Below are 16029 nucleotides of genomic sequence, written 5' to 3' on the forward strand. Positions count from 1 at the left end.
GGACCATCAGAGAGAGAGGCAGACAGAGAGAGGGGGAGAGAAGAGGATGGAGCCCAGAGATATATTATCATTTCCTAGGACAGCGTCTCGACGCCGCTGCGTGGAGGAGCAGCCATGACTCCCGCCGCCGGACGGAGCTGACTGAGACCACAGGGGGAGCCGGCTGACGAGGAGGACGAGAAGAGGAGGAGGACAGAAGGAGGAAGAGGAGAAGGAGAGGAGAAGGACAGTCGGTTGGACGAGCAGGAGCAGAGGAGGAGAGGAGCAGGTGTTGGCGTGGCAGGAGGTCGGGGAGGTCTACGGGAGGTCCGCTGCAGGCGTTGCAGCGGTCAGACAGCCGTCTGCAGCAGCAGCAGCGCGGCTGATTTATAGCGAGCTGGCAGCTTGCTCCCTGAGTGTGTGGATGTGTGAAGGCAGGTCTTATTTTTACGGTCTCTCTTTACGGCGAAGCCCGCGCCGCGCGTCGCTAGAGGAGAGCCAGGCAGAGAGAGAGAGAGAGAGGCAGGCAGGCATCGCTGCGTCGCTAGACAGGGTCGCCCGCCAGGGGGGCAACGAGGCAGAGCGAACGGGCGGTCCTCGAGGGGAGAGCGCGCGCGTGTGATCGCGGCGTGTGTGTTGGTTCCTCTGCACCGCGGAGGTGAGTGGAGGGAGGAGGGGGTGGGGGGCTGGATGCAGGGTTTTGGAGGGGTGGGGGGCGTCCAGAATAGAGAGAGCGAGAGAGAGAGAGAGAGAGGAAGAGGAAGAGAGCGACTAGAGAGCAGTGAAGGCGGAGCAATCTGAAACAATGCAAGGACGAGTGGTGAGTGTGGTGCACCTCCCGGGGTGGAGGAGAAGACGGTGAGAGACGGAGAGATAGACCGAGCGACAAGGACCAGAGAGGAGGAGGAGAGGAGAGGAGGAGGAGACGGGAGGAGAGAGGAGGAGGCGAGAGGAGGAGGAGGAGGAGAGGCATAAGGAGCGCTTGATGCTGGCTAACGGGGGGGAGAGATAGCGTATGCTTTAGCGCAGAGCAGAGTGGTGCGGCAGGAGGGAGGGGGAGAGGAGGAGGAGGAGGAGGAGGAGGAGGAGGAGGAGGAGAGAGGGGAGGAGGGGGGGTAGTTAGGGAGGAGAAAGAGGAGGAGGAGGAGGAGGAGGGGGGGGTGTTCAGCTCAGCACCTCTGCCACAGTGGGACGGGCCTGTTAGTGGACGAACACACACACACACAAACACACACGCACACACACACACACATAGACACACACACAGACACACAAAGAAACACACACACACACACACATAGAGACGCACACACCTGCCAGGGCACGGGGGTAGAGGTCACAGGAGAGGAGACGTAGCGAGGGGGGGGGGAAGGGGGGGTTTGAGGGACGCGGCTCCATCTCTCTCTCTCCGTCTCTCTCTCCGTCTCTCTCTCTCCCTGTCTCCTCTGGCTGCGTGAGAGCCGGGGGGGGCCCCCGGGGGGGTCGTAAGGAGGAGGAAGAGGAGGCGCGAGGAGGAGGAGGAGGAGGAGGAAGGGGACACCAGTCAGCCCTCTCCCAACACGTGTTTCTTCTCACAGCGTCGCCACCTCCTGCATCATGGGCGAGTGGACCATCCTGGAGCGACTTCTGGAGGCTGCGGTCCAGCAGCACTCCACTATGATCGGCCGGTAGGTCCACCAGCCTCCCTCTCCCCTAAAGTAGACCCTAGCCTGTGTCCCCTAGCTCCCCCCCCCCCCCCCCCCCCCCCCCGTGGCCCCAGTCGGGCCCTTGCTCTAGTCCTGTCCCGCTCAATTATTCTGATCTTGTTTTGTCAATTCCTGTCTGCTGCCTTCTCGTCGTCGCCGGGGCGTCCGTGTGTTGCTCTGTGACGACGGCGTGCGCCAAGACCCTCCGTGTGTTGTTCTGTAACGGCGGCGTGCGCCGAGACCCTCCGTGTGTTGTTGTGTAACGGCGGCGTGCGGCGAGACCCTCCGTGTGTTGTTGTGTAACGGCGGCGTGCGCCGAGACCCTCCGTGTGTTGTTCTGTAACGGCGGCGTGCGGCGAGACCCTCCGTGTGTTGTTCTGTAACGACGGCGTGCGTTGAGACCCTCCTTGTGTTGCTCTGTAACGGCGGTGACCTCTGGGAACCCCTGTGGTCCCACCTCAGGTCTGAGCCCCTGCTGGTGGTCTCCGGGCTGCTGTGCAGCGGGCCGTGTCCAGCCTGACCCCCGTGCTGACGGAGCTGATGCGTGAGGCTGTGGGGAGGAGAGGTGGCCCTGTCGTAGTACCATGTAGGTCGATGACGGCCCCCGTGCACTCCTTATATCCCTGGAAGGAGGTGTACGCATCACTGTGTGTGTGTGTGTGGGGAGGGGGGGGGTATCGGATTGAGTTTGTATCTCTATTAGTGTGTGTGTGTGTGTGTGTGTGTGTGGTTGTGTATCAGTTTGTAAATGCGTCTGTATCAGTCAGGATGTGTGTGTGTATCTGTATCAGTGTGTGTGTGTATCTGTATCAGTTTGAGTGTATTTGTATCAGTGTGGGTGTGTGTGTGTGTGTGTGTGAGTGTGTGTGTATCTGTATCAGTTTGAGTGTATTTGTATCAGTGTGGGTGTGTGTGTGTGTGTGTGAGTGTGTGTGTATCTGTATCAGTTTGAGTGTATTTGTATCAGTGTGGGTGTGTGTGTGTGTGTGTGTGTGTGTGAGTGTGTGTGTATCTGTATCAGTGTGTGTGTATCTGTATCAGTGTGTGTGTGTGTGTGTGTGTGTGTGTGTGGGTGTGTGTGTGTGTGTGAGGGGGGGGGATGTGAGTGTATCTGTATCAGTGTGTGTGTGTGTGTGTGTGTGCGTGTGTGTGTGTGTGGGAGTGCGGTCAGGGCGCTGTAAGTGATCCCAGTGTGTTGTGGCTAGCGTCAGGCTGTTGGTGCTACACGGTGCAGCAGAGGCCCCTGGGGACAGAGGGCTGTAACTGATAGCTAGGCAGCTAGCTGTTAGCCCCGCCGCGGACTCTGCGGCCCGGCGGAGGATGAGCTCTGCTCTGCTCGTTAAATGGTGTCCTGTCCTTTAAGCTACACGGGCCGCGGCGTGTCTTTGTGTGCGTTTATGTGTGCACGTGTGTGTGTTTATGTTCATGCGTTTGTCTTTGACTGTGGGTGTGCGTTTGTGTGTGTGTGTGGGTTGTGTGTGAGATTGTATGTGTAAATGTGTGTGTGCTTTTGTGTCTGTGTGTGCGTGTGTCAGTGTGCTTGTGTGTGTGTGCTTGTATGTTTTTGCGTGTGGTGTGTCTGTGTTGGGAGTGTGTGTAAGTGTGTGTGCGCTTCAAAGTGTCTGCCTGTGTGTGTGCGTGTGTCAATGTATGTGTGTGCTGTATGTGTGTGCGCTCGCTTCCATGTGTCTGCGTGTGTGTGTGCATTAGTCTATGTCTCTCTATGTGTGTGTCTGTGTGCATGCTCATGTACATGCAGATAGTGTAGCCAGAGAGGAAACCATCACTGAGACACATGACAGATCGTCCAGTTCTATTGGTTGGCAAGCCTCCTTCTTACCCAATCAGGGCTGATGGCGTTCATCTTGTTGTGTAGCGCCGTGAGGCTCCTCTAAGCGTCCTCACTTACCTCAAGGTGACGAGCTTTACTCACACTCAAAACGCCCCCTATACTAGTCCCCCCCCCCCTCCCTCTGATTGCTCTAAATCCCAGAGAGCCCGCCCCCCTGGGCTGTGAGTGACAGGGAGGTGGTGCAGAGTGGGGGAGGTTTGATTTGTGCCCAGGCTGAAGGACGTGGTGGAGGTGATGGTGTTGAGACACCCTCCGTACGCACGGGACAAGGTCCCGCCTCAGAGCAGTCCGTCTTCCGTGTGATTGGACGGTCAGGAGAGACACGAGACGTGACGATCTGCACCGATGAATAACCCTGTGGCTCGGGCTTTAACCTTTAACCTATAGCCTGGTCTATAATATAACATGCGTCCATGGACTCTGATATGACGGCTCTGTAGTGGCAGCTGCATCCCAGGCACCACTGCTGCTGATGCAGGGGAAGGACTGATAGATGTGGAGCTCATGGGAGAGGACAGAGCCCTCTGTGTACTGGAGGTTAGGGATGCCATGTCATCAATCACATGTTATCCAGGCCATCTATCATATATCACATATCAAACACTATGGTTTCACCCAACGATGGGAATCGTACTGTTGTTATATTTAAGCTGCTAGAACATATACCAACAATATTATTCATAATAACGGTATTAGGAATTATCCTACATTTAATAATAGAGCATTGAAAATGTGAGGCATCTCTCAGGTCACTCAAGGTCTTCCTACATCGCAGTTTAAACAACATCCCATAACCTCAGCTGAGTTAATAGATGGTAAGAATAGACAGACACGCTAAAACAACAACCAGCGACGCTCCGTACATTAGACCAGAGGTCGCGTGATCTTGTCATGTGACCAGACTATAATTGGTATCACACGTTCACCCTAACGAGCGAGAGAGTACCCGAGGCCTGTACCTGAGGGTTCCTGGGTCGCGGGTCTCACGGCTAGGAGCCTGCCAGCGCCCAGGAGCAAGGCAGTAGTTGGGGAGCCGGTAGGCGTGCTGCAGGACCGGGTGTGGATGACATCATCACCTCCCCGCGATGACGTCATCCTCCCGTCGATGAGGATGACGTCATCCTCCTTTCCTCCCAGGATAGAAAGAGTGGTAAAGAGAGAGTGACAGAAATAGTGATAGAAAGAGTGATAAAGAGGGAGTGACATAAAGAGTGATAGAAAGAGTGATAAAGAGAGAATGACAAAGAGTGATAGAAAGAGTAAAAAAGAAAGAGTGACATAAATAGTGATATAAAGAGTGATAAAGAGAGTGACAGAAAGAGTGATATAAAGAGTGATAAAGAGAGAGTGACAGAATGAGTGATGGAAAGAGGGATAAACACAGTCATGTACAACTCAGGAAGAATTAAACATCTGAGAATGAGTGTTTAAATACCAATTTGTTAATCAGTAATATGGGGCCCAGCAGTCTTACGGTGTTGTACCATAACTTCTGGTCCAGCAGTCCTGTTACAGCAGAACGGCACAGAGCCCTGGCCGTAAAACAAAAAATGGTTCTAAGATATTAATCTCAAGGGATTGGTGAGTCCAGTTATATCACCAGCCGTCATGACAACAAACATATTTTATTTGTATTTCTCCTACTCTTTTATTAAATCAACTGAATATCTACTTGACTTTGTTATTTGAACACAGTATTTCGAGGCATTTTAAACAACATTAACTTTGTTAATAATGTATTGACTATATCCTTCCCCGGTCATACATTAAATATTAATTCAGCCCTCACTGATCTATTGTTTCCAGTGAAACGCTATGATCTTGAATTATTTATTCATATGTAAGTTACATTTAACAGCTTCTCACTGCTCTAGACACTTAGGACCAATGCTTTATTGATTATGTTGTGGTTATTATTTTAACACATATGCCTGTGAAATATGGCTGAGATGGATCAATCACAGTCGACATATTAATAATTATGTCATATGCCATCCATTTGAGCTGTAAAGAGGTCAGCGTATTGATTGTATTAATAATTAATAAACCTTTATTCTCTACATTTGTTAAATAAAGAGCAGAAGAGCTAAGGACAACTCATTTGAACATGTTGCATTTTCAAAGTGAAAGCCAGGCAAGGCTTTTATAACCCTTATCAGGCAGGACAGGGAACAGATCCACAAGGAGAGACAGACCGTACTGTGCTTGGTCCTGCTCCGTCAGAAGGTCTGGACTCCATCGGAGGGAAGTTTATCTCCTAACGAGGACAAACAGCATCGGGCCACAGAACTCAGTCCTCCCAACACAACATCATCTCCTTAGAGGATGCGCCTGTCAGGCGCTAACTGGGTTACTGGTTGAGAGGCAACAACTCTGACTGACTCCTTCCTGCCTTCAGCCTTCAAAGATTAGATATTGGTGACATTAAGTATTTTAGGAGACGCTTTTTATGCAAAGCAGGCCAGCAGAGGAGACTTGGTCCTGATCCACCAGCAGTCACACAGACAGCAAGACACCAGACTCCTACTCACCGCTGGGCACATAGCACACTTTTATCACTAGATACTCAGTGAATCAGATACATGTCATTAAGGAGCAGGTAGGGGTCAGACAGTACAGAGTCAGGTCATTAAGGAGCAGGTACGGGTTAGACAGTACAGAGACAGGACATTAATGAACAGGTAGGGTTTAGACAGTACAGAGACAGGTCATTAAGGAGCACCTCGACTATCCTGCCCAAATTCAAATCAATATTTCACCTCATGCGATTAGAGGATTGAACGGCACCGTGGAACAAAGCATCCAAACCCTTCAGATGTAAAAGACACAACAACAACGGAAGAACTAAAAGGGGGGAACTTTGGTAAACGCTAGCGCTACGTCTTCCCATGTCGATAGCGGAGCGGCGGCCTATTAGTCAAGCTCTTCATTAATAGGGTGTTAGCGTGGCACTCGGCCGGGCGGCCGCGGCTCCGCAGAAGCGCTGACTGGCGCGCTGGGAGAGAAAAGCGCTGATGAAGGCGCGCAGCCCGCTAGCAGCCTTCATTTGCATAGTGTTTGTCTTCCAGTCGGAATAGTGAATAGGGAGACTTAAGGGATTGAGCGGGGAGAAAAGTTTGAGCTGCCAAAGTGGCATTAAAACATGGAAAGAGGCGAAAGAGTGAGTCATCACAATGGTAAGGACACTGATGCTGACGCCACCGCTGCAGGTTGGAGTTCGTAAGGAGTGATGTCACTTCCTGTTAAACGCCTGCAGGGTTTGGAGAATGGAACTTACTTTCAGAAACTGTGTGTGTGTGTGTGTGTTTGTGTGTGTGTGAAAGTGTGTGTGTGTGCGTCTCAGCATGAGTGTGTGTGTGAGTGTGCGTATGCGTGTGTGTGAGTGTGTGAGCATATGTGTGTGTGTGTGTGTGTGTGTGTGAGTGTGTGAGCATATGTGTGTGTGTCAGCACGTTTGGGTGTATGTGTGTGTGCGTGCGGACCTGTGTGTTTGTGTTTCCGTGTGGGCGTGTGGAAGGGCATTCTTAGAAACATTGTCCCTAAATGAGCATCTTCCACTTTCAGGAAATAATCTCATAATCGCACAATTAGTACGATAAGTACTTCTTACACGGGTTAGATATGTTGTGAAGGATCCAGCTGGTGTTCATGCCCTCGGTCTCAGAGTGAGAGTCGTGTTCTCTGGTCCACACTGCAGTCCTGTACATCTGCAGAGGGGGAGACGCAGAGCCTGAGCGCAAGGAGCTCTGCAGACTGCAGGAGCATCGCACTGCTGTTGGTTTAGAGGTGATCCTCCGTGAGTCATGCTAGTGATTCCCCCCCCCCCCACGCGGCTCCACGAAGCTGACGGATCGCCCCTTCCAGGGCTCAAAGTGCGTCCGGCGGGGTCGATGAGACGTCTCCTGATGAGTTCAGACAAAAGACTTCTGAAGGCGCTGTTTTTTAGTCATGAAGTCTTTCTATTTTTAGAGGACAAAATGTGCTCAGAGAACTATACGACTGTTCTGGATGTAGGGGGAAACCAGAGGCAACGAAAGGAGAGAGGAGAGGAGTCTGGTTATTATACAATATTAGGTTATATTTCACAGTTAGAAATCACATAATTAGCTAAACCATGTATTTTGTGTGTGTGTATGTGTATGTGTGTGTGTGTGTGTGCTTGTGTGTCAGCACTTGTGTTTGTGTGTGTGTGTGTGTTTGTGTGTCAGCACATGGTCCATATGTATGTGTGTGTGTGTGTGTGTTTGTGTCAGCACATGGTCCGTGTGTGTGTGTGTGTTTGTGTGTCAGCACATGGTCCGTATGTGTGTGTGTGTGTGTGTGTGTGTGTTTGTGTGTCAGCACATGGTCCGTATGTGTGTGTGTGTGTGTTTGTGTGTCAGCACATGGTCCGTATGTGTGTGTGTGTGTGTGTGTGTGTTATTACGTTATCATTATTCTAACACAGAGCTCTGCTGGTCATAGATGGGCCGTGTGTGTTTAGCACATGTTTTACCTGGTGGACCAGCAGCGGTCTGAGGTCGCCAGGTCCTCGAAGATACAGAAGCTGGTTGGTCAGGTGACCACCAGAGCTATGAGGTCGCCAGGTCCTGGAAGATACAGAAGCTGGTTGGTCTGTTTGTGAAGCGCGTCTCCAACAAATCAAAACATCTCGCTGTGAAGCACGTTGTCGTGCTATCGGATGCTAATTTGCTCATATCACACGCAACAGGCCATCTGACGCTGTGGTGGTACGATCACGCGCTAAGAAGCTACGTGCTACGATTACGTTGAGGATGTGCTCAGATCACACAAAGCTTTGACGCTACGGCGGTGACACATGATGCCATGTTGCTGCGACGGTACGAAGCGTGGAGAAAAGCAAGGGCGCAGGGTTCGTAGGTCGCGGTTCTACCAGTCAATGTGTTTGTTCTCCAGAGCTTTGGTGCTGATTGAATGTTGTGGGAGGGGAGTGGGAGGAGGGGGGAGGGGGGAGGGGGGGCGTAGTGACAGCCTCCTCTAACATACGGAGGTAAAGCCCTGATGCCAGCACCCCCCCCTTGCAGCGTTCTGCAGAGGCAGCGTTCTGCTGACGGCTGGATGTGGACCAGAGTGTGAACAGACTAATGGTTAAACACACGTACATGCACACACACACACACACACACGCGTGCAAACACACGCACGCACACACAGGCACACACACATACACACACAAATACACACAATGTACAGCTGTAATAATGCTCACACACACAAATACGCTTTTAAGGCTCAGTCTATCTGGTGAATATGCACACACACACACACACACACACACACACACACACTGGCGTTAATGTCATTATTAACTGAGCTCTCTTCAGGTCTGTTGCTGAGCTGCTGTCCTGTTTCTTGTTGGTCCCAGCTCCTCCCAGCACCGTCACTACTGGGCTCCCACACGGGACACACATGACCGCTCTGCACACGCACACACACCCACACACACAGACAGACAGACAGACACGCTCACACACGCGCACGCACGCACGCACGCACACACACTCACACACACACACACACACACACACACAGACAGACAAGCTCACACACACACACACACACACTCCCCCACGCACACATGCACAAACGCTCTCACACACAACACACAGGCACACACACTCTCCGTCTGTGACATCATCACCTCTTGTGTTGTGACATCATCACCTCCTTCCGTGACATCATCTCCTCGTGTGTGACATCATCACCTCCCTCCCCACCACGCCCGCCCAGGCCGGTCGGGTGGATCTGACGTCGGGGGACCTTGTCTGCATGTGTGGTACCTTGGGACGGCTGCCGTGGCAACCGGGCTGTAGCGGGTGGAGGAGGAGAAGGAGGAGGCGGAGGAGGAGGAGAAGAAGGAGGAGGCGGAGGAGAAGGAGGAGGAAGCGGAGGAGGAGGAGAAGGAAGAAGAGGAGGGAGGCGGAGGAGGAGGCGGAGGCGGAGGAGGAGGAGGAGGCAGAGAAGGAGGAGGAGGAGGAGAAGGAGGAGGAGGCGGAGGAGGAGAAGGAGGAGGAGGAGAAGGAGGAGGAGGCAGAGGAGGAGAAGGAGGAGAAGGAGGAGGAGGAGGAGGAGGAGGAGGAGATCCAATGTGTGTTTGATCGTCAGAGGGTTTGTGACAGATGTCCCTCACCGCACAACAGAGGTCGCAGCTACAGTAGCGTGTGCTCGCTGGACGCACCGGGGTCGTTAAAGCTCTCAGAGAGGTTAGCCTAGCCTAGCCTGCCACCTAGCCTGCTGAGCTAGCTTCCCTGGGGGGAGGGGCCTCAGGGGGCCTGGTTTGGAACGCATCCCTCCCGTCCAGATGAATGGGTTTAAAATAAACCATCTCCCCTCCCCCCATCTGTCCTCCCCGTCTCCCCCCGTCTCCCCCCTCCAAGGCTAAGAGTAGAGAGGGGCTGCCCCCCCCCCCCCCCCCACACACACACACGCAGGGACACCCACCAACCCGGATCTCCTGACTCAGCAACGAGAGCCGGCGATGCAGCGCCTCCTCCCCCCTCCTCTCCTTCTCCTTCTCCTCCTCCCCTACTCTTCCTCTCCCCCTAATCTACCTCCTCCTCCTCCTCCTCCTGCGCTCTGCAGAGCTGAAGCCGCACCAGGACATCAGTGTGAATTGCAGCAGCGGTATCCTAGCAACCTTGAGGTGCTGCACCGCTGCCCCCGGTGATGAGGACATGACGGGATGGCCGTGTTGCAGGCTAACCAGCCATGCAGGCTAACCCAGTGCTGCAGGCTAACCATGCATCGCAGGCTATACTAGCACTGCAGGCTGACCAAGCGCTAAAGGCTAAACCAGCACTGCAGGCTAACCCAGCGCTAAAGGCTGACCAAGCCCTGCAGGCTAACCCAGTGCTGATGGCTAACCCAGCCATGCAGGCTAACCCAGCGCTAAAGGCTAACCCAGCTCTGCAGGCTAACCCAGCGCTAAAGGCTAACCCAGCTCTGCAGGCTAACCCAGCTCTGCAGGCTAACCCCCAGCGCTAAAGGCTAACCCAGTGCTAAAGGCTAAACCAGCTCTGCAGGCTAAACCCCAGCGCTAAAGGCTAACCCAGCGCTAAAAGGCTAAACCAGCTCTGTAGGCTAACCCAGCGCTAAAGGCTAACCCAGCGCTAAAGGCTAAACCAGCTCTGCAGGCTAACCCAGCGCTAAAGGCCAACCCAGCTCTGCAGGCTTACACTGCCTTGCAGAACAACCCAGCCCTGCAAGCTAACCATGCTTTGCAGGCTGCATGGGGCAGAACAGAACAGCCTCATTAACTATCAGCACAGCAACCTACACTGGTTCTGTGGTAGAGCAAGGCATTAACATGCCAGATTAGGGGTTTGAGTCCTGGGGCCAACCGTGCTCAGAACGTCAGACCTCCCGGTACCTCTCAATAATTTGATCTAGATCTATAGCTATAGTTATCTATACTGATGTAGGTTAAACAGATCTATGTCTATAAGATATAGGTCTATAGATGTATAGAAATACATATGCATGATCTATATTTATAGATCTATATATATAGAGGCGGTTCTGGTCCCAGCGCCGCCCTGCGACCCACATACAGAACCCTGGCAGCCCCCCGGGTGAGCCCAGTCTTGGGGAGAACGGGGGGGGGGAGGAAGGGGGGAGGCAGGGGGGGAGACAGGGAGAAACCAGGCCAAGTGTACTGCAGACACATGAGAAGATCCCAGCAGCTCCCCCGGGCTAACAGGGAACCCGCCGGACCGCCGGGAACCAGTTCCACCACCTGCCCCTCTGATAGGGATCTGTATATGGATATATGATTTCTTGATATATCTGTAGTGTGCTGAACACAAAGGCATGTGACCAGGGAGTCGATGCGGGGCTTAAACCCACCTCTCCTCTGTCAGACGCCAGGACCAGAAAGATGGAATGTGCCGTGTTATCTGGAAGCGCGAGGAAACCTTTATAGTGCTGAGTCCCCAGGAGCTGAGATCACACACCCCCTCTCTCTCATCCCATCCTCTCTCTCTCTCTCTCTCTCTCTCTCTTTCTTGCGCTCACACACAAACACACACACACACACACCACACACACTATTTTAGCGCTCACACAGTTTCGCTCTCAGAACACACAACACACACACACAGATTGCACACGCACATACAAACACATACATCAGCAAATACACACATCCATAGAGACATACACACATGCATACATACACACACACACACACTTCCACAGAGACACACACACACACACACCCTGTGTCATGGTGCAGTTCCGTAACGTCGTGTGCGGCGGGTAACAACAGAACTCCAGTCGATCTTTGTCCAGCTGGGATTCACATCTAACGCAACACAAGCCGATATTATCCAGCTGTCAATCACTCCTTAAATAACTACCCGTCCATTATAACTAACTGTCATACTTCCCTCCCCTTCCCTATCTCTCTCTTGATCTCTCTTGAACTCCCTCTCTCGTTCTCTCTATATCTATCTCTCATCTCTCTCTCCCTCTCTCGTTCTCTCTATATCTATCTCTCATCTCTCTCTCCCACTCTCGTTCTCTCTATATCTCTCGTCTCTCTCTCCCTCTCTCGTTCTCTCTATATCTATCTCTCATCTCTCTCTCCCTCTCTCGTTCTCTCTATATCTATCTCTCCTCTCTCTCCCCTCTCTCTCTCGATCTCTCTATATCTATCTCTCATCTCTCTCGTTCTCTCTATATCTATCTCTCATCTCTCTCCCACTCTCGTTCTCTCTATATCTATCTCTCATCTCTCTCTCCCTCTCTCGATCTCTCTATAACTATCTATCTCTCCTCTTTCTCTCTCTCGATCTCTCTATATCTATCTATCTCTCCTCTCTCCCTTAATCCCTCTCGATCTCTCACTCCCCACCTCTCTCCCTCGCTCTCTCTCTCCTTTCTCGTATTTCTTTCTAACTCCCTCAATCTCCTCTTTCCATCTCTCTTTCTATTTATTCCACTGTCTCCTCCCCTCTCTCTCTTCCTCTCTATCCCTCTACCTTATACTCTCCCCTCTGTCTCTCTCATCTTCTCTCTTGACCCCTCTCACTCTCTTTTTCTCTCCCCCTCCCCCTTCCTCACCCCCTTTCTCTCCTTCTCTCTCCTCCCCCTCTCATCTCTCCACCCCTATCTCTCTCTCCATTTCTCTTCACCCTCTCTCATCTCTCCACCCCCCCATCTCTCTCCTCCCCCTCTCATCTCTTCACTCCCCCTCTCATCTCTTCACCCCCCCCCATCCAATCCCACTCTCTCCCTACTATTTCCTCCCCTTTCTGTCTCCTTCGGCATCGCTTCCTCCTCCATCTCCTTGCCTCCCCCTCTCTATTTTCTCCATCCTCCCCGTCCCCCTTCCTGCCTCCATCTTCCCCCCCTTCTTCTCCCCGCCTCCCGCCTCCCTCTCTTTTATCTCTATCCCTCTCCCCCTACCCATATCCCCAACCCCCCCTCCCCTCCCCCTCCCCCCCCCTCTCTGCAGGATCCTACTGACCGTAGTGGTTATCTTCCGGATCCTGATCGTAGGAATCGTCGGTGAGAAGGTGTATGAGGATGAGCAGATCATGTTCATCTGCAACACCATGCAGCCGGGCTGCAACCAGGCCTGCTACGACAAGGCCTTCCCCATCTCTCACATCCGCTACTGGGTGTTCCAGATCATCCTGGTGTGCACGCCCAGCCTCTGCTTCATCACCTACTCGGTGCACCAGTCGGCCAAGCAGCGCGAGCGCAGCTACGCCTTCCTGCACCCGTACATGGACGGGGCCACCGTGGCCCACCAGGCGCACGGCGGCCACGGCGGCCACGGCCGCCACGACCACCACACGGCCCGCAAGCTGCGCAACATCAACGGCATCCTGGTGCAGAACGACGGCAGCAAGGAGGACCACGACATGGAGACCAAGGAGATCCCCAACATGGCGCGCAGCCTGCCACACGGCAAGAGCGCCAAGGCGCGGCGGCAGGAGGGCATCTCGCGCTTCTACGTCATCCAGGTGGTGTTCCGCAACGTCCTCGAGATCGGCTTCCTCGCGGGCCAGTACTTCCTGTATGGCTTCAATGTGCCGGGGATGTTTGAGTGCGACCGCTACCCCTGTGTGAAGGAGGTTGAGTGCTACGTATCGCGGCCGACAGAGAAGACCGTCTTTCTGGTCTTCATGTTCGCCGTTAGCGGCATCTGTGTGCTGCTCAACCTAGCAGAACTCAACCACCTCGGCTGGCGGAAGATTAAAACGGCCGTCAGAGGGGTGCAGGCACGCAGGAAGTCCATCTGTGAGGTGCGTAAGAAGGACGTGTCCCACCTCTCCCAGGCCCCCAACCTCGGCAGGACCCAGTCTAGCGAGTCGGCCTACGTCTGACCTCCGGGGGCTCCTGCGCCCCCCTTTGGGGGGGCCTCCTCCCCGTGCTGGAGCGTACGACTGGGGTCTGGGGTCCCTTAGGGACTGGGCACCACCTCTAAACTCTCTAAAGGCCTCCACACCATCCCCACCGCAGGCTCCCTCCATCTCGTTAGATTAAGCTTCAGTTAGGACAGGACCCCAGGGTGCGGCGGCGGCGGCCGCCGCCGGAGGGGAGGAGCCGCGTGGAGGCGCGCCCAGCGGGGGGGCTGAGCCCTGAGCTCGGCTCCGCCTAGGTCACACTAGGTGCCTTCTTACCTAACGCGAAAAAAATAAAATAGGACAGGAATAAAATACCTTAAGAGATACTATGTAGAAAAAGTGTAGACGCTAAGGATAGTTTTCTGAAGTCTTTTCCCTTTTGGCATCGCGGGGCGGAGCTTAGCGGCTCCCCCCCCCCCCCCCCCCCCCCCCCCCCTCCCCCCGCGTATGTGTTGCGTATGCAAGAGCTTCTGCGTGTCCATGCATGCGCATGTGCGCGGCGAGTGGCCGTCTGGCGGGCTCAGACGGCCCCCATGCTAAAGCTAACCCCGCTAAGAGAGAATGCTAACTTTCTTTTGAAACTATTTCTTGCTCCTAAATCCGTAGGCTAGGTTAAAACTACGATCTCCGGGAAACACACATCTTTCTACGCCATTACCTCGTTATAGAGTATCTGAAACGATTAGAACTCAAAAAAAAAAAAAACACCTAAAAGAAGACGAACGCATCACCGCAGCCAACACCCCCATGGCCTCAGCTCTGTATATCTCACACAGGGTACGGAGCTGCTGCCATGACAACCACATACAGGCGTTACCGGCCGCACCATACACACCAACACCCCGTCACCACCCGTCCGTCGGCCCCGCAACCCCTCGACCTTTACATCAACGCAACCGACCGGACCGGAACATTCCGCATCCCTCGGTCCGCTGGACCGGGAGACAGAGAGGTCCCGGCTCGCCCCCTCCCCCCCCTTCCCCCCCGGGAGACACACTGTACATAGAGGACCGCGAAGGGAACGCCGCCGGGAACCCCCCCCGGAGACCGCCAGCTCTACGGTAAACTACGGTCTGTTGTCGACGGGCTGCTAGCCCCCCCCCACCCCAGGTAGAGCCCCCCCTATGGACTTTGAGAGGCATGTTACCGAAGCATCACTAGAATGGATAGATTATGACATGTAAACTTTAAACTAAAGACTTTTGATTTCTTTGCATCCTGTGAAATGTACTAATCAGCATGCGTTAATAATGACATATGAGATATGGGACAGCATAGGGCCGCTCCTGGGGTATCTCAGAGGCTTCAGAATTGCAGCAATAATATAAATATATATATGTGAAAAAATAATATTATGTGAATAAATCATTATGCAAAATGTCCTTCCATATGGTCTTTGCGTTTGCACTGTCTTAACTAAATTAAACGTGCAGCCATATTAGTCGAGTTTGAGGCCTGACAGTATAGCTCATTATTGATTTCAAAAGACTAATTTCAAATCAAGTTAATGTGGATATAAATATATTTAAATGATTATATAAAGTATTTGGATCCAAAGTAGGAAACAGCTGAACTAAAACCACGAATAAAAGCACATGATTTAGTAATACTTACATGTTGTATAACAGTAGAATAAAAGGCCACCTGTTTTAGCTGCTCAGCGTCGCCAGAACGGGCAGGGAACGGGATCTAAGAACTTAAAGCACAAAACTACAATTCCCAAGATGCAATGCAGGTTGTGGTTTGGATCTCAGTGTAGGACCTGTTTCTGCCCAGGCGTCAGAGGGGGGGGGGGGGGGCTCCCGGGTCTACGTCCAGACCCGGTCTCGCCAGCCGTTTGAGCTCTGCGGTGCAGCCACGCCACTCTGAGAACACTGAACCTCCCCGCGGTTCCCGCTGGCTTATCCATGCGCTGTTGTTCTATATTTAACGTACTGTCTGAATATAGCTGCCGACGTCTTCTTGGTTATGATCTGAACGGGTTGAACCGAGAACCTGGTCAGACATCAATGATTCAGGGCCCGGAAACGATACGCTAAGAGGGGTTGCGCTGGGGAGTCGGACCGGCCGGCATGTTACCCACCGGGAGCGCTCACTGCTTGAACTACTAGACCCGTGTTTGTTCCATAATTCACAA

General features: G+C 53.1%; 1 protein-coding gene across 1 annotated transcript; it reads left to right on the forward strand.

Annotated features, from left to right (window-relative positions):
* Positions 1-1575: 1575 nt before the first annotated feature.
* On the forward strand, positions 1576-13871 carry LOC307077193 (gap junction delta-2 protein-like; the record flags this gene model as incomplete). Its single annotated transcript, XM_079738522.1, has 2 exons — positions 1576-1646; positions 12995-13871. 2 exons carry the CDS (start codon positions 1576-1578, stop codon positions 13869-13871), a joined length of 948 nt encoding a protein of 315 aa, XP_079594648.1.
* Between the last annotated feature and the right edge of the window lie 2158 nt (positions 13872-16029).

Source organism: Pollachius pollachius, assembly GCF_949987615.1.
Source record: "Pollachius pollachius genome assembly, chromosome: 6".
NCBI classification, from domain to species: Eukaryota; Metazoa; Chordata; class Actinopteri; order Gadiformes; family Gadidae; genus Pollachius; species Pollachius pollachius.